The sequence below is a fragment of the Calliopsis andreniformis genome, chromosome 10 (assembly GCF_051401765.1).
Source record: "Calliopsis andreniformis isolate RMS-2024a chromosome 10, iyCalAndr_principal, whole genome shotgun sequence".
Taxonomy (NCBI): domain Eukaryota; kingdom Metazoa; phylum Arthropoda; class Insecta; order Hymenoptera; family Andrenidae; genus Calliopsis; species Calliopsis andreniformis.
This window is the reverse complement of record NC_135071.1, coordinates 8,932,747-8,956,799: the sequence shown is the minus strand read 5'-3', so window position 1 is coordinate 8,956,799 and position 24,053 is coordinate 8,932,747. Positions and strand designations below refer to the sequence as shown.

The window sequence follows — 24,053 nt, the reverse complement described above, 5'->3', positions numbered from 1 at the left end:
AAGCCTTGTTGAAGAAAATGGGTTGCTGAAACAAAAGCTACAGTTTTATAGGTAATATAATTGTAATAATAATAATAATAAGTAGAAGAAGTGACAACAATAATTAATAATAATAATAATACATTATATGCAGTTGGTTTCAATAAAATCTCTAAGTAAAAATTGTGTTATAACGCAACAATAGCGCTCCCGATCGTATCGCGCTTGGAATAGAACATTTTTTAATGCGGTTACACTATATTGCGTAGTTTAATGCAGCTTCCTATTGACCTGATCAATTTGCTCGTCGATCCTCTCAGACGTCCCACGGAACTTGTTTGGTTCTGGCCCAATCATTTGTATAAGTTGTGGCACGTCTTGGCCACTGATCTGTGTAAAACGTGCCAATGACTTCATGCAAGCGTACAGTTGTTCTTCGGCAGGGCTGCCATTGAAATATTGTAACAATGCCATTGTCAACTCCACGGCGACATCATCGAACACCTATACATTTCAACAATACAAAATAATCAAAATAAAATCACACTGACTTCACCGCACACCTGCGCAATGTCTGACAAAGTAATCAACACTAAAGCTCCTTTATATTCGCTCCTTAAAAAATCAGAAATAAAACAAATACCCGTTAAATCGTCTTCCTCTTAATTACATGACGCATAATGTGAAGTAAAATCGAATAAATAAGGTTGTTTTTACATTTTTAGAGTGCGCACTTTCGCGACGCGTATAGTCTTGCGTTATCATGGACGACTTACCATTATACGCGGTTAAATTCTATGTATTCAGACAAGTACCTTAGAAATGCTGCCTTTTGGTAAAAGTCGCCGCAGATTTTTGCTTTTGTTCATTTTCTGAAAAAACAGCATCCGATCTCTCGAAAGATATCCATTACTTGAAACGCAACGTAGCGCCGTATACACGTACACATATAATATATGAATACAAATGAGCAACGAGGCTATTTACGTATTTCTTGAATCACTGCTATTAATATAAAATAAATCGCGTTCGAGAAGATTTCGTTGCTCATTCGTGAATCAGTTACTAAATACGAGGTTAAGAGCCTCGTTTAGACTTTACAAGTACAGCTAAATTAATAAAGGCAGCACTTCTATCCGCGAGAAAAATGAAAGCGTCATTTTTGTTGTTGTACTGCTTAATGAATCAAATTTAAATGAGGCCAACAAGCATTTGTTAAGCGACAACGCGTATGAGACATGTTTCGTATAGCACTACTTATCATGAAGTATGTCCTACGCGTTCAAATATGCAATTCAGCTGCAGGTGTGAGTGTAAGTAAAATAGAAAGAAATAGGGTGATTGTTAATCGGATAGGAAGGATACAGACCACAGTTTTTACCTCCTTGCAGGCAAGATTGTGTATAATAGCGGCTCCACGAGTTTGCAAGTCTATTGAATTCGAAAGTAACGCGTGTACTGCAACCTTCGTTGTCACCCTTATATTACTGATACTTTGATTCTGATGTTGCCATTCAGAAATATACAACAACCATTCCGAGCTGCTAAGGTTTTCAAACATATTTGCCAACTGTAATATGCAATTAAAATGAAATAATTAAACAAACGTTACAAACGATGGAACACTGAGCTTTACTTCACTTACAAATTCTGTGAGAGGAAGTTGTTCTTCTGGGGGATGACGATCGATGTCAAAAGCATAATTCATAACAATGTGCTCTCTCCTGTCTTGGTGCAATAAAAGAATCACGTCATCTTTTAACGCAGCAACGGAAAGTATGTTCAATAATCTCACTCTTGCATCGCTTGCCAAAGATTTATCATATAGAATTCGTCCTAAATCCAAGAATACCCTTAATAAATATAACTTTAAAGAAGAAATATAAGTATAGATTAACTCACCTACGAAATTTAAGAAATTGTCTCCAAGTGCCCAAGAGCCTTCGTTTTCTAAAACATATTGTCGAAGTTCCTGCATGCATACTTGTTCTTCTTCGTTCAATTTTCCTTCCAATAAATTAGTCAATGCTTCATACTCCAATTTAACATCAATTGAATCTTTAAACACTATCGGAGGATCTCGACGACGTTTCTTCTCTTCTAGTTCTTGCTTTTCTTCTTCTTCCATTTGCATAACTCTTTCCGATGGTAACATTTCTGTAGTTTCTCCATTACTTGCTTGCACTTCGCTTACTGCAGCTAAGTATATAAAAAAATAAACAATTAATATCAAATACATAATCTTTTGCTCGATAACACTGACACGTTTAGTTAATAAATTAACTATACCTTCGCTTTCTGCCATTTCTGTGCAATTGCTAGTTCCGGTACTGTTACTATCACTTGCAGTGCTATCTCTACTTCCTTTCTGTTTCTTCTCCTTTTTCTTCTTCTTTTTCTTCCTATCTTTCTTCGCAAGTTTCTCGTTGATTTCGTTTCGCCTTTCCTCTAGCGCGATTGCGTTTAATCTAGCATCAAATGCATTTTGACAATAATAAACGAATTTATAAAACAGTTATTTCCAGAAGAAAGTGTTCACTACCTTGCTTCTTCAATAGCTTCATTTAAAAGCTGAAATTCCGGCGAGACTTCCCTCCGACTTCTGGTTTCAAGGAATGTTGGAGCAACTGTATAGCGTGCTGACCCACTCCCGCTGTTGCTCAAAGTTTCTATGAGGCCTCGAAGATTCTGTCCAATTGGTCTGTACACAAACAATGAAACTTGAGAATATTAACAAATTTTCATACACAAAGTATAACGTGGGATCTTACGTTTGAAGTATCTCTTCAGGTAAATCAAGAATATATTTCGGAATACTCTTGCCTGCTAAGAAATTGCTGACTTCCTCCGTGAAGCAGTTGCAGTTGTGCTTGAAAAGATTGTACGTTCCTGGGCTGCAATGGAAATTGAATTTTATTGAAATCCATGAATGAATAATTCGATAATCTGCTGACAACTTACGCAAACTTCGATGTCCCCAAGCCGTTTATATACTCAAGGAAGATAGAATATGGCAGATACGTTTCACCGATCCTTTCTACTTTATCTGGCTGTCCTAACACCGTGCCACCCTGAAATAGGAAACAAACGTCCTCGGCTCATGTTTTAGGAAGAAATTTAACGAATAGAAGCGCGCCAATGTCAATTTAGCGACAGCTGCTCAGATGCTGCAAGTGTTCCCACCCCCTCTAACACTAAGGCGGACGTAATTTTAGATCCACGACAAACTTCTGCTTCCCTATAAGAAACGCTTAAAATAACTGCCTATACCGAGTATCAGTGTTGCGCTTTCTCTCGCAATGAAAAAAAGGGCACGAGCTAAACAGGAAGAAATGAAAATGATAAAAAAAGAATAACAAGCGCAGTGCGTGTTTTAAATGAACTAAATTTTCCTTCGAGCAACGATTAATTAGAGCAAACCGAGCAAGTTCGTGAACATAAAGCAGGGAAGCGAGCATGAACAGATCGCAAAGATTTCTTAAGAAATAAACAGCGGCAAGTTCCGAGAAATTGTATGGGGCGATAGGAGTCGAATTTCTCTCACAGCAGGCGAACAGCACTTGACTCTTCTTTTCCTCGAAGGCACGTAACAAGTATTTGCACCTACGTTCTGCGCAACAAAGTCGGCACCGCGGAAAAGGTACGCAAACGGAAAATAGAGAAGCTTGGTCACTGCGACGACTCGTTTCTCTCGGTTCGGCGTTTCGTCAAGAAACCACTCGCATACGAACTGGCGTCGCGGCGCTTCGAGATTCGACGCCACGCAGCCGACAAGCGTAACTCAAGATAAACGATATCCGAGTTCGCTTGGTAGCGCTCGCGCACGCTCTTCATCGACGCCGGTTTCGGTTTGCTTTTTCGGTGACATCGCGTTTATGCTGATCAAACATCGGCTGCCAGCTGATCGTTCAGCCACAGTATCAGTCGCGTCGATATTAACGACGGTCAGGGAAGCACCGCGATGCCGGAAGACATGAACAATGGCCAAGAAAGACACTCTTCCATGACGATCCATTAATGCGCTTTCAACGAGGAAATTTTCGAAATTAACGTATTTTGAACATAAGCCAGCTTTTACATTTTGTATCGAACCTTTGAGTCTTTCATCAGTTTAAGTAGAGTAGACTGCGTCATGGACAGACGAGTTTTGGTAAAAATTGCATTAAAATGTTAAGTTATAGTCTTTGCTCGCTGTGAGCTTCTAAGGAGTTTTTAGGTTCCAGAGGTTGACTGATTAGTTGATTTATGTTTTTTTGCTAAAGGTGAGACCTTTTTTTGAAATGATGAAAATAATTATATTAGGCAAGGGAAGTACAGTAATTTCCCTTATAAGTTATAAGGAAAAATGAGTTGTCAACGTATAAATAGACATTTGAATAGTGTCAGTAATTCTGAAAATGCATCAAGTAAAAAATTTAGGAAAATTGAGATCATCTTTTATTTTGCATAAATAAGCCAAATAAATGATGAATTCAGCTCTTTTAAATTTGTTATTCAAACCACTTTCATAATTGAAATAAATATTTTATAATTTCATAATTGCAAATTTTTTACAAGTTCAGTATTGCAAAATGTGGATATAGGTAAGTGATATCGCAAAAGACACTCGTTTAACACTATTCAAAAATCGAACAAGAGCCCATAAAAAGACTATTATTTATATGTAAATTTTTAAATACAGAGTACATTTTGAACAGAATGTACAGTGACTAATTTTTAAATCTTTTTCTAATTTCGATTGCTAATCAGCGGTGAGTCAGTAACTTAATCAGTACATAGCTTGAAATAAAATGATCTCTAAACGAACTTGACAAATCGAAGTTGAAGCGGTCAGAGACTTACCTACCGGCAGCTTTCGCCTTCGTAGAATCTAAACGATGGACCATAGGATGGAAAGAGCCATGAGAAAGCGAGAGGAGAGAAAGAGAATGAAGTAAAGCAGGGATTATATTTTTAGCTTCAACCAGACCAAATTTAGTACCCACTCGTGTCTAGCGTATCGTATGGCCAGAATGACTCGCCACTACGACTAGTGCGTCCAATCGGTCACGATTTGGAGAACAGAAATGCAGCTTGAGCAACTAAGCATTTCACCGAGAGCAACTCTCTAGTCTACTACAATAGATTCAATTCTATCTAAATCAATATCGGTATATCTGATCATCGGATTCGGCAAAATCTCCAGAAGCAACAGATTCTGGGGACATTTAATATGGGTGTTTTCTGGTGAACCAAAAGAAAAGTATACTTACAGGCCTAGAGCTTTGAATTCCAACTGGACCAAAATAGAATTCCCTTCCATACGCCACAATTGCAGTATGCCATATCCCCTGTACCTGTCGACCTACACATACAGAGAGAATTTATCATCAAAGATTTGTAAAAAATAGTTCAAGAAACCTATTTGTGAGCAATTTGAAGCTAGTAATACTTGTAGTATTATTATCAACTATTTTCTTCATCCCTCAAAATGATTTTCCTACTTTCTTGTATTTTCCCTTTTGATTAACAGAACAAGTTAGAAACCTTAAATGGGCTTCAAAACGATGCCCATTTTAAGGACTCTTATTTTACACATATATGTTCGCTGTTTGTACCCAGTCGCGAGCTCACAGCAAGTGCTATAATTACATAACACTGGAACCCATTAAAAACATTTTTCATTTACAAATACTCCATGTTGCTACATTTCAATGCAACACATAAAACACTATGGCGTTGAAAAAAAACTAAAAGAAAGATTGCCTTATATAAGTACTGTAGCTACGCATCGCAGGCGTGTTTAGCATTGAAAGGTACACGAACCTCGCCGATGATACAATCAAGAGAATTCGAAGATCAGTTGATAGACGCTCTCGTCCAAGGACCAAAGATTTCCTCAAGTGAGACTATAATATCGTCTGTACGTCCTTGTTATGTAAATTCGTTCGCTCTTTAACCGCTAAAGTACAATTCGAGCTTTTGCCCGGACGAGTCGCGAGTTCGTAATCGTCCGCTCGAGTCTCCTTCGACCTAGTTTCTGAACGGGGGAATAGCTAAGCATATCCGCGGTTTTCTTATTGCAACGCGCTTTTGGGAGGGTCGCCGTGGTGAAATAACCGCGAGAAATAGCTACTACGGCCATCCAACTCGACAATTCACCACTTTCAGAGCTTGCGCAACACGTCACATAAGCTTACCACTATGTGCTGACAGAAAACAACATTTTAGAACTTAATTATTCATCAATGTTAAGGCATTTGAGTGAAACGAATAAAAAAAACAAATGTAACAAAGATATTTAAGATTTGCATTGTATTATATTCTTAGAGAAAAGAAAACTATGAAAGGAACATTTCTTTGTTTCAACCTATCTTTCTTTAGATTATATTAAGATTGTATTAGGTAATATTGATATTATGAAATTTTTGTCAAATGCATCAACTTGTTTCATCGTCAGAAACATATTTATTACCTTTTATAAGCTCGCTGAGTTGCTAGTTGCATTAGCTGCGAGACTATAGCGAATATACGATATATAAAGTTTAGCGTTGTTTTGTTTTGAATAAATATTCATTTCAAATAATTACACGACCAAATTCTTCTTAGAAGAATATTTCACCCAAACAAGAATTGTTGAAATTAATTCTTATTCACTTGTGATTGAAGATGTTTCACTCAGTTTCTTTCATTTATTACTTGTCACTTCAATAAAACGATAGTGCTCCAGCAACACAAGCGAAAAAAATAAGCTTTTAATCCAACATCTATGTTGATTTAATACATGAACTTATTCAGTGTTCTCTCCATTTCTCACACTTTGGTGATGATGGAAGTTATAAGTATCTCTTAATTTTTCATTGCTTTATTAGTTCTCCTGCCGCGCATTTTACATGAGCATGACAACGTACATATTTATGTGTTTGCGAAGAGAACTGCGTGCAGTGTGAAATACCAAGCGCGCGAACAATCACGAGTAGCGCTTTCGAAAATAAACCTGCAAGCTCGACGACTGAGTGGCGAACGAACCTTGGCTACATGACGTAAATGCTTCAAAGTATGTGTGTGTGCATTGTATTTTTTATCCTTTCTGTAGAATTTTGTTCGAATGGAATTTTTTCTTCCCCGATCACGTCCATATTTTGCGACGTACGATTTCACCAAATCCATCTTCCACTTTCGAGGATATTTTACAAGGTATTCCGAAAATCTTTGGCCCAAGATAGAAAAAAGAAAAAAATAGAAAAAAGTATGAATTTTCATTCATAAAGCAAATGCTTTGTTGCTCTAGAGTATCTAAGAATGGCAGATAAACCTTCAAACTTAAATATTAAATTTTCTTTTCGATGTATAATTTATTGAACATAAATCACGGTATAATTATTATTAATAATAGTTGCTAAATATAGTGTCATATGACTTAAACTCGAAATTTGTGAAACTTATACAAGATGTTTGGCTACAGAAAGGGGAAAAGTTTAATGGATGATTTTGAACATAAAATAAGATAAAAATAAAGAACAACAAAATTGTCTTTGAATGGTTACTAACTATAAGCGTTTAAAGAAAGCAGTGACTATCATAGCTACAATTGTAAAGGGACAGGTGCCTCATACAGTCACGATGGGATTTTGATTCTCAACTCGAACACTGTTGATGATAGTCATTGCTCCTTCATAACCTCATCTAGTACCCACGAGTTTCGCGCTAACAATGATGCTATTTGATTTGCCTAGTTTTAGGTGGATTTGATCAATTTTTAAACGCTTATAATTCTGTACCTGAGAGTCTTTCTAACGTAAATCCATTTTGTTCAAACTTGAGTCTTTTACAGGATCTTACTGCTTTTATTTTTAAATTTAATTTAAATTTAAAATTTTAAATAATAATCGAAGTATAAATTACTTCGAATACAATATTAAGAAATGAGCAATCATATTTGTTTTTGTGCTCTCTTGAAAAATAATAAAAAAGGACTTGGGTCATATTGGTTCTCAGGTGCAGAATTATTGATTTCCGTTTTATTTTTGTGTATGAAATCATTCCTTAATTTTATTTTACCTGAAGATGATTGCCCTACACACTAATATTATTCAAGATACATATTTGAACTTCTCCTTATGGACAAGTTCAACAAGGATAATCTAAAAAGTTACATTTAAAGGACTACGGTTATTGTATTTATACAAATCGTTTTTACGTAAAAACAGAATAATTTCAATACAGTTTGTTTAAAGATTTTAAGGGCACCCTGTATGTTTCAGTTTTTTTTCAGAAAAAATATCATTGGTTCACGCATAATTTGAATTTTCAGATTCCTTAATGATAAATAAAAATTAGAAAATAGATAATAGGAACAAATTTCGAAAACTGACAACAATTGTGAAATGGTACTCATACTGTTTACAATGGCAACTGCATTGCACAGAAATAGAATACTACGAGTTACAGCCTTTCTGTTCTTAAAAATACTATACGCGCAAATACAAGAAATAAATTCCGATTTAGGATATTGTGGATTCAGAAGTTTCGTTCAACGTTCGGAGCAAATTAGAATCCCAAAAATAGCAAATTTACTAGTTCGAACAACCAAAATAATTCTGCAACACCTATTTTTGTTTTAAAACTCATTCTGGCCTCATACTTATAAAAATTGTTTCAATTCAATGTCATTATACAATTTAGTAAAATTGATTAAATATCCTATAGAGGAAATTTTCAATTTATCAAAATAAACAAATTTAAGCATTGTAAATTTTACTTATATCTTAAAAAGTATTTATTTTCACAGGAATAATATATTTTTAAAGATATTAATATTAAAAAGAAGTACTACAATTATTTACCATATTCATTAGAATAATAATATTTTTATTCTATTAAAGTGTATATATGTTGGAGTTGACATTTATTATTCGTATAATCATGAAGAACATGAAAATATGTATGTGTAGATTACAGTACATTGTACGTTCCAAAGATAAGAACATTAGACTACATCAACCAATGTATATAAAAAATAGTTTTATAATTATTCTCATAATTTTTTAATTATTCATTATTCCAATAAATATCTATACATGAGCGCTATATTGTCTTAGTTAATATTAATTATTTTTTATTAATAACTGATAATTTGAAACCTCGTCAAAGTTACACGTTCACTTATTAAATATGTTGCCGAACAGGTACTGATACCTTGTTAAAAAAACATCTACTTAAAAGACCTGTATCACGACTCCATTATTCACGATTTAAAAATATCTAATTGTTGCTGTTTACTTTGAACATATGTAGCCAAGGAATATCTAGCAACGCATCTTTAAATAACTTATAATACATTTCAATCCAAATATACTTCTACTTACCTATAACAATACTAGACATCATGGAAGCCATGCCCTTTGTAAGGTCATAAATATATAACTCCACGGTACCACTCACATCTTCCGCGTTTTCCATCTTGTCTAACTGTAACAAATAAAAACGTAACCACATTAGAAGTAAGGCACCTCTCATACGCGAAAATATAAAATAATTCTAATTTCGAGTGAACATTGAGAGAATAAATGTAACAAATCGCAGAACTAACAATCGGTGGATATTTCCCGCCCAAAGTTTTATATTGCGTGAAACAAGTGAAAGTCGAACGTATGGTGCTGATTGGCTGATCTAAAACCATTAACCAATCAACGAACAATCTAGAATCAATCTACCGTTTTCCACTTAGCCGGAACAAAACAGTGAGAGCGCAGAACGTGCAACTCCTGGAATTCCTGCGAATCTTATTCGCCCGCAGTGCAAAATCTCCTAACGCGCCTCTTTATATCAGCTCTGATGGATGTAACGAGCAGAGGACGTAAATACACCGGCTGCCCTGCACAACTATGCTCGTTCGGTTATAACTCAACTCACCTAAAATCTCGCACAAATGTGATGAGAAGTTGCGACACGGTGGACTTTGGACGAAAACGTAAAAAAAAGAGTGCCACGAGCCCGCTCGACTAGTCGATCGCGCAATGCGCTTATTGAATGTCACAGCTGATCAATATTGCAACGCGCCACCCATAGATCCAAATTCGACTGTCCTGTCTCGCGGACGTTAAAACTTCTGTTGTGTCTGACGCTTTTCTCGGCGTGCATCAGATGGAGCCCACTGTGCTCGCGAAATCGATTCTCGTACAACTGTCGCGTTCGATGCTTTCGCGCGATAACTCCGATGCATAGAGTGATTGAGAAAAATGAATCAGCACTACGCGCAGAACGAATGTCCACGTAAACGGTGAAGCCCCGTTTCGCGGTACTTTTCAAACGCAGCGTCTCGTTTCACTCTTCGTATACACGAAGTCTATACGCAAGTATAAACGCAAAACGTGAAACAGTAAAAACAAAGCCAAATCAAAGAAACTTTACATCGAACGAAAGGAATTTATTCCAATCTCTTTACAAGTTTCTCTTTTCCTTGAATATTTATTACATTAATTTTTCGAATTCAATGCGATCATAATACTTATCGAGAAAAGAGAAATAATGCTATAACTATTTCTAAATAAATAAACAAACGCATTAAGAATTAGAGTAATATGATAAATACAGCGGAAGTCGAGGAGCAACAGATGAAGGACAGGAAATGAGAAGAAAATTTCAACACCTACCTTTTCGTTATCATTGACGTTGATCCGCTAACAGGTGGATATCAATTGTTAGGATACGAAGACGGGAATGGTGGAAAAACAAATGAAGAAACGAGACAGCCGTTATAGGAGTTAATTTGACGTGACTGCGTCAAAGGAATTTGTTAACCGTTGCTGGCCAAGGATACCGCGAATATGAGATGTACACCTCTCGCTTGGTGACTACTGGTTAGCAAATGCAACTGATCGCGCTGAAATCTTGCGAAGTCGGCGACCAGTGTGGAGACACGGCGCGGTAGTCGTTCTTGCCAGGAAGAAACGGTAAAGAGGTAAGAGGGTCATCGCGCACAAGCAGCGCATGCTTGCCGGCATCACGGCCAATAACACAATACATTTATGCGGGAAAATCGTATTTTGAACGGCTCACCATAATTCAGACTTTTTTTAGGGCGCTATTTTCGCTCCGCACAACGCTCCCTGTCACCTCGGTCAAACAACGCTACTCAATAAAATTGGCAACACGTTTATCAGCAAATGTTACATTTTCATTTCGAAAAACTGTTACGTCTACTAAATTTTTGTTACAAGCGTTTGCCACGTCTCTTTTGTTTCAGTGACGCAGGAAATACGTGTTGAAAAGTTTATTCGTGCACGATTTTGGATAGTAATATCACTTAAAGTATTTTCGAACTACTTTTATTCTTGTAATGCAATTTTCAAAAATTTGAAAATCATTTTTAAGTGATCCTTTACGTGTTTTGCTTATACAGGAAGAACTCCATTTATCAGTACTCACTTTACCGAATATGTTATTCGGCAAAATCCAGTTAAATGAAACTTAGCTCTAATTACATGAACGAATAAATAACAAGGTAGGGGATAATCCGTGGACTCTTGTTATTCGACAGATCCAGTTATCTGAACAGGCTTGCCCCTCAATTATATCATATAAACGGAGTTTTACTGTAATGGACAGAAATAAAATGTTTATTCATATGATAAAATATAAAGTTTTATCTTTTTATTTTGTTTCTCAGATTGTTTTCCTTAACACGTTCCCTACCACGCGCATGTTACAACCGTTTTTGACACACAACCTGAAAATGGCGCTTAATAAAAAAGAACGTCTTCGGCAAATAATAGTTTATAGATAGAGAGATATCTCATTAATACTAGATAACTTTTGTTTTGTATGTATGTTTAAACTGTCTATATCCATATGCACTATTTTATTGCACTGAAAACAGAACATAAATAATGGTTGATTTCTTAATATTTCATATCAGCGATAGCATCACATTAAAAGCAAAATTATTAAACAAAAAAACATAAAAGTATTATCCGTTGCGGACTGATTCAATTTCATTTGTACAAACATACCAAAATCGCGTCCTGTTAATATAGTATAGATGAAAATATGAATTTAACTCGATCGCTAAAATTGTACAATTTGCTTTCGAGTCAATGAATAGTCGGCCAGTTATCTATTGAGATGTTCACAATTGCTCAGAAATTATTATCGAAGATGAAACGATAGTATTCATTTTATTTATAACTGAAGACGATCACCTGGTAATTGGCAAGCACCGCTACCGTGGCCATGACCGGATACTAATTTATTATCAGTTCAACAACCCGCGACTCTGTTCAACGATTTCCGTTTCATAGTTCAGCCATTTAAAATCGTAATGCGAGCGAAGATTATGCATTACTTAACGTATTGTGCGTCGTTCTTTGACATTCGAAACAAATCCGCGTGAGTGAAAGTGTTGAAAGATAAACGCAAGAGAGCCAATAGTGTGGCATAAAACTACAAAACAGTTCAAGTACCAGAGCGAGATTACTCAACAAATACGGGGTGACTTGAAAGATTGAAGAGTCCGCTTGCTTGTAAGATATCGCAAAGCTGAAGGCGAGGCAAAGCTAAACCAAGAAAATAAAATAGAATCATCATGGCAGGCTGCCGAATTCATCTTTACATGGATTAAAAATTAGTAACTGGCGATCGCACTGCTCGCGTTCATCGTGTAGGGGAAAAAGGGTGCATACGTACACATCGAAAAAACGAGTAATAGCTTCCTTTTTATAAACACGTACTTACTCGATTTATATTTGCAATCGTACAACTATTTACGAATCTGTTGTTTCCTCGTGGTAAAAGAATGGTGTGCAGTTGGGCAAATTCTGTTGAACTTCATTGGTGAGCGACGAGAAAGTGCAAAGTTTTCTTATTCGAGAAAGAATTTTGTGTTTCGTCTTCAATTCGATGTTGGAAAATCTTGAAGAAAAACTCTGTTAATTCGGTAACGAGAGTAAAAACGACATTATACTCAACGATAGTTTCTAATATTCATTAAACGAACGTGAAGAGGTTAGGATACTAGACGTTGACTCAACAATTTTCTTGCACTTACTAGGGATTTTCATAATATTGTGTTAAGAGCAAGCAAATAGAATAGCGGGTTGAACAGCTGATGCTTCGTCGACACCGGCGAAATGTCAAAGTCCAAGCAAATTGTAAGTTACCTATTGTTAAATGAGCTGTAGTCTTTGATTGTTTAATATGTTCTATTTGATAATAGATAAACCATATTTTATTTAGAATACAATTAATTCTCTTTATAAATTAGCAAAAGTTTTGTATTTCACTCAGTGACATTGTTGTAGCTTACTAAAAGTTCCCAGATATAAGTTCAATTGGGTTTTGTTCCTTTGTTTTTCTTTTAAGATTTTTTAAAACCTAACATAATAATGCTTTAAACAATGTAAAAATAGAAACATTACATTTAAAAAATCAGTTTGCTTACATGAAATAATTTATACTCCTATAAAAGACTAATTTATTCATTGTTTATTTCCTTGTATGATTTTTTTATATTTACAAATAAATCACAAAAATATATATATACACGTAATATATATTTATGTATTAGAATATTATGTTCATGGAATTATTTGAAGAATATTCTTTTGCATGTATTCATTATGTTTATATAAGTTAAGATATAAAGGTCTCATAAAGATAAAAACTATTATTGTATTAAAATTTATAATAATATACATTTAATGACTACAAATCATTAATATAAAAAACATTTATATTTTTATAGCATCATTTAGATATAGTTAGTTTTGAATATTTTTAATTGCTCATTGTATCTATTTTTGTAGACTCTGCGTGTGCAGTCTTCAGAGGGAACAAAACGCATAGACGTAGATCCATCTGATACAACTTCTCAGTTATTCGAAAAGGTTTGTATTTTGATTATAATAAACATTGATTTATGATAAACATGAGATGTATCTATTAATTTCCTGTGCATTTAGGTTTTTGATGCCTTTGAATTAAACAGTTTTGGATTTGAGCTCTACAGGGAACGAAATCATAAAAATGCACTTATATCTAGCCGAAGTAGAACAATTTCTGGAGTAGGTCTTTCGCATGGTGACATGCTATATTTGGCTCCTGTTGATGGTACACAATTGTGGAATACTCCATCAACAAGTAATACCAGTGACAATGCTCCTCCAGGTTTTAATAATTTTTTGTATATTTCTTTTCTGCTTTTTTATTGTATGAATATATTTTACCCCTCTTTAATATTAGAACCAGGTCCATCACATGTAACCGGAACTATAAATCGTGACACCAATGCTTCTCGATCCTTACCATATGTAGTTGAAGATGAAGTTGATGAACAATTATGGAAACTTGATGGCAAAATTCAAAGAAAACGTGATGAAAAACTGTAAGTATACATAACCATAGACAAATGCTTTATGCATAACTGAATTATAAATGGTAACCTTTCTTAACAGATGTAGGCATGGTGCTAATGGATGTTGTGTTCATTGCTCTCCTCTAGAACCTTTTGACGAAGCTTACCTTAAAGAACAAAATATAAAGCACCTGTCTTTCCATTCGTATCTTAGGAAACTTACTGCTGGTGTAGATAGGTATGTTAACATTGTGCGATCTGTTAAATTCTTAAAATAAAATGTATACATTCTTTTATAGAGGGAAGTTTATACAGTTAGATGACATAAGTTGTCGTATAAAGACTGGTTGCAAAGATCATCCACCTTGGCCACGAGGTATCTGTAGCAAATGCCAACCGAATTCTATTACTCTAAATCGCCAAACTTATCGACACGTGGACAATGTAATGTTTGAAAATCCAAGTTTAGTTGAACGCTTTCTTAATTATTGGCGTAGCACTGGTCATCAACGTGTTGGATATTTGTATGGAAGATATGAAATTCACACGGATGTACCATTAGGAATAAGAGCTGTTGTCGCGGCCATTTACGAACCGCCACAAGTAAGTTCATAATGTTACAGATAGATGATAAAATTGTATGTACATATAATCTACAGTGTCATTTATAACTGTTTAGGAAAGTGCAAAAGATAATATACGACTTTTACCAGATGAAAGACAAAATCTAGTGGATGAGTTGGCTCATTTACTTAATTTAAAAAAAGTTGGATGGATTTTTACTGACCTTATAGCTGATGATGTCAAGAAAGGAACGGTAAATTTTTCTACGGCTAATTTATATTTTTCTTTCCTGAAAATTAAATTGGTTTCCTTAATTAATAGCATTAGTTTTATTTATTCAGGTAAAACACGTTCGAAACGTAGAAAGTCACTTTTTGTCTGCTCAAGAGTGCATTATGGCGGGGTATTTTCAAAATCAGTGTCCAAATCCCTGTCGTTTTTCTCCTAGTAATTATTTTGGCTCAAAGTTTGTTACTGTTTGTGTTACTGGTGAGTTACTTGGAGCATATCATACCATAACTATTTTAGTATAGTCTATAATGGAAAAATTTCAACTTATTAAAAACAAAAATGTCAATGACTACAGGCGACAATAAGAATCAAGTTCATATGGAAGGATATCAAGTATCTAATCAATGCATGGCATTGGTACGAGATGGCTGCTTGGTTCCTACAAAAGATGCTCCAGAATTGGGCTATGTAATTGAATCATCTGATAAACAGTATGTTCCAGACGTCTTCTATAAGGTAAGTACGTTTTATTCTAATCTAATTATTTTCTTGCTTCAAATTAGAATGATAATTGAATATTGAAATTCACTGTAAGTATATACTATGTTAAAGTATATATGATTCTATAAACCATATGTTACGCCAGTAGCGTAAAAGAAGGTAAAGGTATGTATAAAGTGTACACGGGTGAAAGAGAAACAATTTATAACTCAAAATCGATTGATTACAAGTACATTTAAATTGGGCAACGAACTTCATTTCGTACATGTATAATGAAATAATAAACCTGTTTAAGTGAGTGCGTTACGGATTACGCTTCCGTAGATTGCAAACAAAATGATTTCATTTTCGTATGTAACGATGATTACGTCTTAACTTACAAGGAAAAGGTGAATGAGGAAAAGAAAATGAAAAGGAGACGGGAGAGAAAAAAATAATCAAAGATGGAAAAAGAAAAACGAGATAGAACTTATCGAAAGAGACAGCCGCTCAACCGTTTAATTCGAACGCGAGGGGCAAGTTAAACCGTCGGTTGTTTGAATCGATATTACAAGCTATGCGTTGTATTACTTCATCACGTTCATAAAAATATAGATAGTATATACGCGCGCGCGTGGGTATTTTGTGTATACAGGTGGGCTTCTAGCTTCGCTCGCTTCGGTAAACATACATATTCTCTATATTCGAAAGTTTCGACTAATGGTTTTCGGTTTGTTTCCATACGACCGAAACGAGAGAAATTCGTTCGAGCTCGACCACCCTCCGATCGTCGTATGTATTACGTAATGTTATATTCTAACGGCGATTCTTACGTTCATTGTAACGCAATGAATTTTCATTGCATCGACGCGTTATTAGATAATTAACAAGTGTTAAAACTTTCAAGTTCAACATCGAATGAGGCTTTCTTCGAAAAAGGCATCCGCGACGTCGAGGGCGTGCAATTTTTCCTACAATACGTGAGTGTGCTTTGTTTATACGCGTCGATTTACAGAACACTTCCCGACGCGTCTCTGTCGCACACGCACACGAGTACATGACAATATGATACACAACGATGGGATTTTACGAGGATTCAGACAAGTAGTATAACGCATTACATTATCGTAGTACTTCGATATACAGCATCGAGGAATGATTCGATTAATATATATTCGCTCATTTCGTTCGTTTTCTGATCAGACGACGAGGCTTACAATCTACATAGTAGTAGTTAGGCCTTGCATATATTTTCATGTTGAGATCTAATCTTAAATACAGTTAATTCACGACGGCCTACTAGACCACAAAGAGCAAAAAGGGAGAAGCATTGTTGAGTCGTTCGACAGGAACCGCTATTTCCCCGACTCGATGCGTCGTACAATTGTCACTTGTTCCCTTTTAGCTCCTTTTCTTTCCTCTGGAACGGAACGATACGTGATCGTTGATCGGACGAAACGGAATTGATCCTTACGTACCTACGTATCGTTCAGTCAAAGTTCTAAACGACCTGCGTATATGGAATCACGATTTTTGACTTTAAGAAGTCGCGTTTTTCGATTATAAAACGAAAAAGTTCCCGCCTGTACGTGTTTTTACAAATATATGGATGTATGTGTATACACATACAAGTTTGCCCCATTTTCCGTACTTATTTCTCATCTACACGTTTTCTTTTTTTGTTTCTTTTACTACCTATGATCTAAAACATTAGCAACGCCCGCAGGGCGACGCCGTTCACACGGCACTTTTTAAATCCCGTGCGATACCCTCTATCAACTATACGTAGCAATACGCCAATAACCAAAATAAACGTCGAACTTCTTCTAAAACAAATGTCGTATAGCTAGAAGTCGTATCGATATCACGATCGATCTGAGGTACGTATTATCGATCATTGTCGTTATTGTAGATACAGAATCTTATTGATTCCCAATCAATAGCAAAATATGGATTTTTATTTCTTCTTTCTTCTCTCATGCATCCACGTTTAAAAATAGATTCAACATCTTTAGAATTCTATTGTTAATAGTTAATTAAATTGTGTGACTCATCCGGAGCATCGCGCGATTCATGGAGCTATGTCGCGACGGTATCTCTTAACTTGTAATAATATCATCTTGTCGGATATTATTATGTATACACGATTTGCTCTATTCAATTCGCACCTTTCCCATCGAACACGGAAGTCAGAGATATCGTCGCAATTCGACAAATTTTAGTTATCTACAGCGGGAAAACGTAAAGCACAGGGGTACTTTTGCATACCCTTCGGTATACTAACCGCAATAGCGTGTTGCCGTTACAATTTACCGCATTTTGTTATTAGAATATTCTTCGTCGGTTTACCGGTTTGATCGCCAAACGTAGATATCTTCTCAACTAGCTCTAAGCCTTCGACCACGTGCCCGAAGATACCCGTAAATCCACGCATCTCTTGCAGTATTATACGAAACTGCGAACCCACCATGCCAAGGTTATCGTGTCGTTTTTGCGTTCTCCGCATCCCTACTGCGCCTCTCACTGCTGGAAATTTCGTGTCGTCCGGCATAAAGTATCCATCCTCGAATATGCTTCTTCCTCCTCGACCATTATTTAATTCGAAATCACCCGTGATCACGGACTCGCCTTCCCAGCACTGAAAGATCGTGCAACCTTTGTAACCGACTCCAACTTCACCGGTTGCGAGTACACTAAAATTCTTAGCCATTTTCGGCGCCGCGTCCGGCCTCACTTCTATCACGATACGACCATGTGGAGATCCGTTCACTTCGATGTTAAAATAATAGAGAGGATAAGGGTTCGAAGGTCCTCGAAGCGATGCTGTTATTCCGCTGGACGGTGGTTGAGAGGACGAGTGGACGGTTACCAAACCTCCGCCACCAGTACTGACTCCTTCTGGTATAAATGTCGATTGTTGTTGAGGATGTAACATCGCGTTCGGAGGCGCGGGCGGAACGGGTTTAACGGACGGCGAGCCAGGTGGAATAAGAAGTTGTTGCGGGGTTGCTGGTGGCGGTGGACCTTGGTGAACGTGAACGGATCCTGGTGGTGCTGATTGCGGTTGCATCATACTTGAGTGATACTCTATAGAACCGTTTTGCATGTGTTGTTTACTAACTACATGTCTCGAGTATAGCTGCGACATGCAATAATTTGCGAGGAACAATATCGGATTTTGTGAAGCCGCCAAATGATTTGGTAATCTACCGCCGTTACTTGCACCTTGAGAAACTATCGGTTCTCCTGTGTGAATTCCAGCTAATGCTTGCTTCAATAATGCAAAATCGAAAACCACTCCCGAGTTGCCTATTAAGTCATCCAACTGACATTGTAGCATCATTTCTTGATATTTTGATTGCAATCTTTGTTTCTCGATTATAAGCTGCGAGTGCAAACTGTATACATCGCTAGGACTATCGATCATCTGTAGACTAGCTTTTGCTTTCCCGAGAGTTTCCCGCGCGTCCGTTATTTCGGGGAAATGACTCCAGCCGTTCTGAAGATCGGTTTCAACGTGTGTTTTCAACGTCACACATGCCTCCAACACTTTTATTAAGAATTCTCGTTGTTGCATAGCCAGTCTTTGAATCTCGGTCGATAGCTTTCCCATAGCAACCAACTCCAATTGAACCTGAAGATAGACACGCACTTTCTTATGATACAGAACAATGAACTATTATATTTTTACGCCTCCAGTAAAGCAAAATTATGGGAAATAGTTTCGACAAACAAAAAGTATGACGGAACTTACGTCGGATACGAGTTGTTCTTTGGCATCAGTCTGCGATTTAATCTGGTGACCTGGGTGTTCCTGTGGAGTCGCGCATGCTCTACAAAGTGCCGTACAACATGTCGCACACCATAATGCTAGGGGCATTCCGTGTGTGTGACAATTTTCACTCTGTAAAAGTATCGTAAATATTAATTTCGACATTTTCAATTTTATTTAGTAAATAATGAAGCAATTCCTTTTAATGGAAATCGACATAACAGCAAAAATTGTTCTGTACATCTACAAAGGAAATTGTTTCGGTCTGTACGATCTATGAATATATGAATTACTTCGATATACCCTAAAGAAAAACTATTGCAGACCTTATAAAGTAATCCTATTACTATTAGAACTGATTTCAGTATGGCTTCATGGCTACATGCTTGTCTTTACCATTTGGATATGAGCTTGAGTATGTAAATAACCGGGCATCGAACTTAAAATCATTTTGTACGTAAACTGTTTTTACATTCATATACCTTTCTCTCTTTGTCGTTAGTTTTCCCGGATGTGTTGTTCGCCGTAATTTTTAAGTGTGATAAATTGTTAGCTAGGGCAAGAAGAGAAGAATGCGTTGGTAGAGCATCGGGACCTTGATCACCCAGATCCGTTCTTTTCCAGCAGTGCGCGCAAAACAACTCACGTCCCTTTAACAAATTATTTTCTATGCAACGCAGACAGAAATAATGTTTGCAACTAAGGTATTTTGGGCATTGTTCCGCATCGTTATACTTCTGCTTGCAATAACTGCAAAGCGTCAGTTCTTCTAAATCCGTTAGTACGCTCGGATCCAGCATCTGAAAAAATGGCAAAAAGAATATTTTTACATTTATTTATTGTACGACGTGCATAAACACCAAATATTTGTGGAATACTCAGAAAAAAGATTGTTAGTATGATTATTTATATTTTCACGATTTCTGTTCCAGAAATTAAAGGAAAAATATTCCTATTAAATTAATCTTTGATTAAACCGATGAAACATAATTTAAATACATAAATATAAATGTGTAAAATATTCGCGTATTAAAACTTCATCATATTGCTTAGGAAAATAATGTAAAGGTCATTCAGTGTACTTAATCATAACAATGAACAGTTCAACGTTCTGACACTATATTCGCTTTCTTTCGGCTTTTTTCTGTCTTCTTGACTTTTTCCTATCGCATAAACAAAATTTTATCTTCATAAAATAGAGAAAATTTAATTCTTACTTTCTCAACAAAAATATTAACGGTCTGATAAATTTTTTTATATTCTGCGATTAATTGAAAAATATCAATGAATTAACATAATTGTTTCACAATTATCAAAATATGTATATTCTATCTCCTTCTTTATTTCAAATTATTTCTATTATTCATTGTCCACTTAGTCTATATAACGCATTTATCATAACACATATGTGAAACAAAAACACTCTAAATGAATGTACGAGAGAACGTGAATGACACGGGTAAACAAAAAGCGGGAAAACAAAAAACATCGAAATTCGTTCAATTGAATTTGTGTTTATGTTCGTTTACTCTTCAGTTTTTCTTTTTATATCGCCAAACTATTGTTACATCATAGAAAAACTATTTTATACCGCGATATTGTTTTTGTCCACCAACTCGTCAACACGAATTAGCTTTTTACCCGAGCATCGATACGATTGCAAAGTTAATTATGCAACAATTTGGCTGACATTAAGAAAACATAAAAAATGACATTTCACGCGAGAGCGCGCATGCGTGCGAAGTCCCGCCAAAACCTACGTAGGGTTGGAGAGTCGATGTTTGGGATTTACCATTTCCTACCGTGAAAGTATTCGAAAGGGAAGGCGACTGACGGAGGTGGACAGAAGAATCGAACGCATTTCTTTACTCTATAAACCGTTTTCAGGCATCAATACGCGCAACCGATAAAAGGCTAGCTCGTATGATGTATGGATTCTCGCAGCTTATCGGCGAGTTTCCTACGCGATATTACACTGTCAGTACTCGTAACAAGTCCGGGGTTCGAGTAAAAAGCGAGTCATGAAATACTGCGTGTTAGGCAAATTCCGCGAAATATCGTACATGCTCGCTCCTACCATCTCAATGTTTGGATGTCACGTTCATTCTTTCTTTTTCTCTCATCCTCGCTTTCGTTTGTCAATCCTCTACTCTTCTTTCATTCTCTCTTTCTATCTTCTCCATGTACACGATACACGGACACACGCACACTCTTCCCATGTTCACATGCGCGCGCGCGCGGGCGCCCTCACATATACACTACGCATATAATATACGAATTACATATATTTTTTCCGTATCACGCATACAATCATACACGCACGCAATGTACACATACGTCTATGCATATAGGCGCGCGCGTACACGCACTCGTTTTCTCTTTCTTTCGTGTTAGATTGTAAGACCGTAAATGCTTCCGTACCGTGTATACGATTTGTGATCGTCTCCTTGCCGCGCGATGGAGGCTGATCGTTGGCACTCGTCACTCCCAATGCGTGTACGGTAACGATGATTATTCCGTAACGTTTGCTCGGATGTACGGTTTAACTTTAATTTACATCGGGATTGACGTAGTGTTGTGCGGTTCCGTACGCAGGAATCGAGCACCTCGACGTTTTTCGTCGCCGTTGTCGCCGTGGAAAGCTTTTGCCAAGCTTCGTTTTGTACTTTTCACGTTACGTGTTTACGCTTATCGAACGTCGTGAGTTATTATGGATAACATAACGACGGCGCGCCGGTAACGCGGCGTTACTTCAGTCTTAGCTCGTGCGAACGTTTTGCCACATCATGATGTTTGGTTCACTAAACTAACCACTAGCATGGCGGCGACGACCGACCGACCGACCGACACACACCACAGCGCGCGCTAGTCGCTTACGCTGTTGCTCTTCTCTCCTCGTCCCGTATCTTCCCCCTTCCACGGGACCCTCGATCCTCTCACTTTCCGTCTCCTTCTCTCCCTCTGTCTTTCCCCTTCTTCCTTCTCGTGCGCTTTCTGTTCGACTCGTGGCAAACCGTGCCGGTGTCGTCTGCGGCTTCTATCTCTGCGCGCGCATTTCTCCAAACGATCGCGAACACGAGCATTTATGGACTTGCCTTCATAATCCTTCTTGTAAACCTCCTTGTGTTTGCTTGGAACTGCCAATGGAATCGTCCGAACGATGTCCCAGCCTTTGAATGCGTTAACGCCTTAATGTGCCTCCTAGAGCGCACTTTTTAAATGTTCCTGACAGAATTTATTTAACTTTAGGTATAAATTATTTTTGAATAATGAAAGAACATTTCAATTAATTAACTATTGATGTATAGATATTAAGATTAAAAACAAAGAATTAAGATTTCAAAGTGTAAAATTACCCTATGAATTTTGTTTATTGTTTATAGGAAAAAGATTCTTATGGAAATGAAGTGCCACGACTAGCAAGACCTTTACCTGTAGAATATTTATTGGTAGACGTACCTGCATCAACACCACTTATTCCGCAGTTTACTTTTTATGTTAATGATAACATTACTCCATTTCCAATTGAGAATAGGTATGCGAGACAACATTAATTAAATAGTAGTTTTTCTTACATTGGTTTTATATTAATACATAATTTGATTTCAGACTCATCGATGGACAAGTTCAAGACTTTAATTCGCTTTGTTCTTACATACAGCAATTTAAGAAAGATCAGTTTCTAGAAGCTACCTCAGATTTTCATTTCTTACTTTTTATTGCAACAATGGATATGTTACCAATGAAGGTATACGAGTTTTCTCTTAAATATTTATCTGATGGTAAGAAACTTTAACGTTATAAAATGTTTTTCTTTTTTCTTTAGGATCATATGTTACCATTGTTGGAAGCTATTCGTATTAAAGATAGACAAAAAGCATTAGAATGGTCACAGTTTGAACATTGGGCAACAGTAGAACAACTAATATCTGCATCCACGTCTTCTGCAATACATTCACCTCAAGTATCATTTGAAAGCAGCTTAAGAATGCCATCTTCTTCGAGTGGAGGAAGTGGAATAGGAAGTGGTACAGAAGTAGCTGCAAATTCATTTTCTAATCAAGCTGTTTGGACCTGTCCTAGGTGCACTTTTCTTAATACAGCAGATTTTTCAACGTGCGAAATGTGTGGCAGGAATCCGTAACAAACTGTCAATATTATATTGCTTCTGTATGCATTTAAGGTCACCATCCTTAAATTGCTACTTTGCTTCTGCAACATTTGGCACATACTGTGTCTTTGCGGACATAACAATTGTTTTCTACGCATCTTTGGTCTTATTTATGAGTGAATAAAAACAGAAAAAATATTCTTGACTGAAGTATATTTTCCAGTGTTCCTGTATCTCATGTTTCCTTGCTATATACTTTTATTTACATATAGTGAAGTACGAAATGTAATTTCTAATTTTTGTTGTAACATCATAGTTTATACCTTACTTTAGACCTACATCAAGCGATTATAAATATATTTCAAATTATTATTTACAAAAATGGAAGTATTATATCATTATAATAAAAACTTAAGATTTAAGAAAACTATATCATTATTATAGTCTTATATCATTTATAAAAAAGAAAGAAAACACAAACTTGAAATTAGATGTCACAAAAAATCCTTCATTTTTGTGAGATATTAACTACATATACAATAGTTAATAAAAATTTGAAGTATAACATAAAGTAATATCTACTT

The 24,053-nt window shown here is 36.3% G+C and overlaps 3 protein-coding genes across 8 annotated transcripts; 1 reads left to right on the top strand and 2 right to left on the bottom strand.

Annotated features, from left to right (window-relative positions):
* Positions 1-38: 38 nt before the first annotated feature.
* LOC143184944 (uncharacterized) lies at positions 39-12,709 on the bottom strand. Of its 5 annotated transcripts, none has more exons than XM_076387561.1 (12): positions 12,694-12,709; positions 9,327-9,429; positions 5,232-5,323; positions 2,941-3,050; positions 2,751-2,873; positions 2,522-2,680; positions 2,269-2,447; positions 1,882-2,178; positions 1,625-1,815; positions 1,361-1,549; positions 795-851; positions 39-483 (listed from the first exon to the last, which is right to left on the bottom strand). In XM_076387561.1, the coding sequence occupies exons 2-12, from the start codon at positions 9,418-9,420 to the stop codon at positions 250-252; spliced, it is 1,725 nt and encodes a 574-aa protein (XP_076243676.1). In that variant the 5' UTR covers positions 9,421-9,429; positions 12,694-12,709; the 3' UTR covers positions 39-249. The 5 variants fall into 5 exon arrangements, with proteins under 5 accessions (XP_076243676.1, XP_076243674.1, XP_076243675.1 ...); XM_076387559.1 differs by lacking the exon at positions 12,694-12,709 and adding an exon at positions 10,614-10,850; XM_076387560.1 differs by lacking the exon at positions 12,694-12,709 and adding an exon at positions 9,874-10,055.
* On the top strand, positions 6,907-23,667 carry Npl4 (nuclear protein localization 4). 2 transcript variants are annotated; one of them, XM_076387555.1, is made up of 12 exons: positions 6,907-7,015; positions 13,764-13,844; positions 13,920-14,124; positions 14,200-14,341; positions 14,412-14,549; positions 14,611-14,914; positions 14,991-15,128; positions 15,217-15,364; positions 15,462-15,622; positions 22,742-22,893; positions 22,968-23,106; positions 23,185-23,667. In XM_076387555.1, exons 3-12 carry the CDS (start codon positions 14,043-14,045, stop codon positions 23,500-23,502), a joined length of 1,722 nt encoding a protein of 573 aa, XP_076243670.1. In that variant the 5' UTR covers positions 6,907-7,015; positions 13,764-13,844; positions 13,920-14,042; the 3' UTR covers positions 23,503-23,667. The 2 variants fall into 2 exon arrangements, with proteins under 2 accessions (XP_076243670.1, XP_076243669.1); XM_076387554.1 differs by lacking the exon at positions 6,907-7,015 and adding an exon at positions 12,256-13,109.
* Positions 15,795-23,003, bottom strand: LOC143184943 (uncharacterized). Its single transcript, XM_076387558.1, has 5 exons — positions 22,818-23,003; positions 21,780-22,583; positions 19,841-20,158; positions 19,341-19,490; positions 15,795-19,220 (listed from the first exon to the last, which is right to left on the bottom strand). Exons 3-5 carry the CDS (start codon positions 20,156-20,158, stop codon positions 17,889-17,891), a joined length of 1,800 nt encoding a protein of 599 aa, XP_076243673.1. The 5' UTR covers positions 21,780-22,583; positions 22,818-23,003; the 3' UTR covers positions 15,795-17,888.
* Positions 23,668-24,053: the final 386 nt, after the last annotated feature.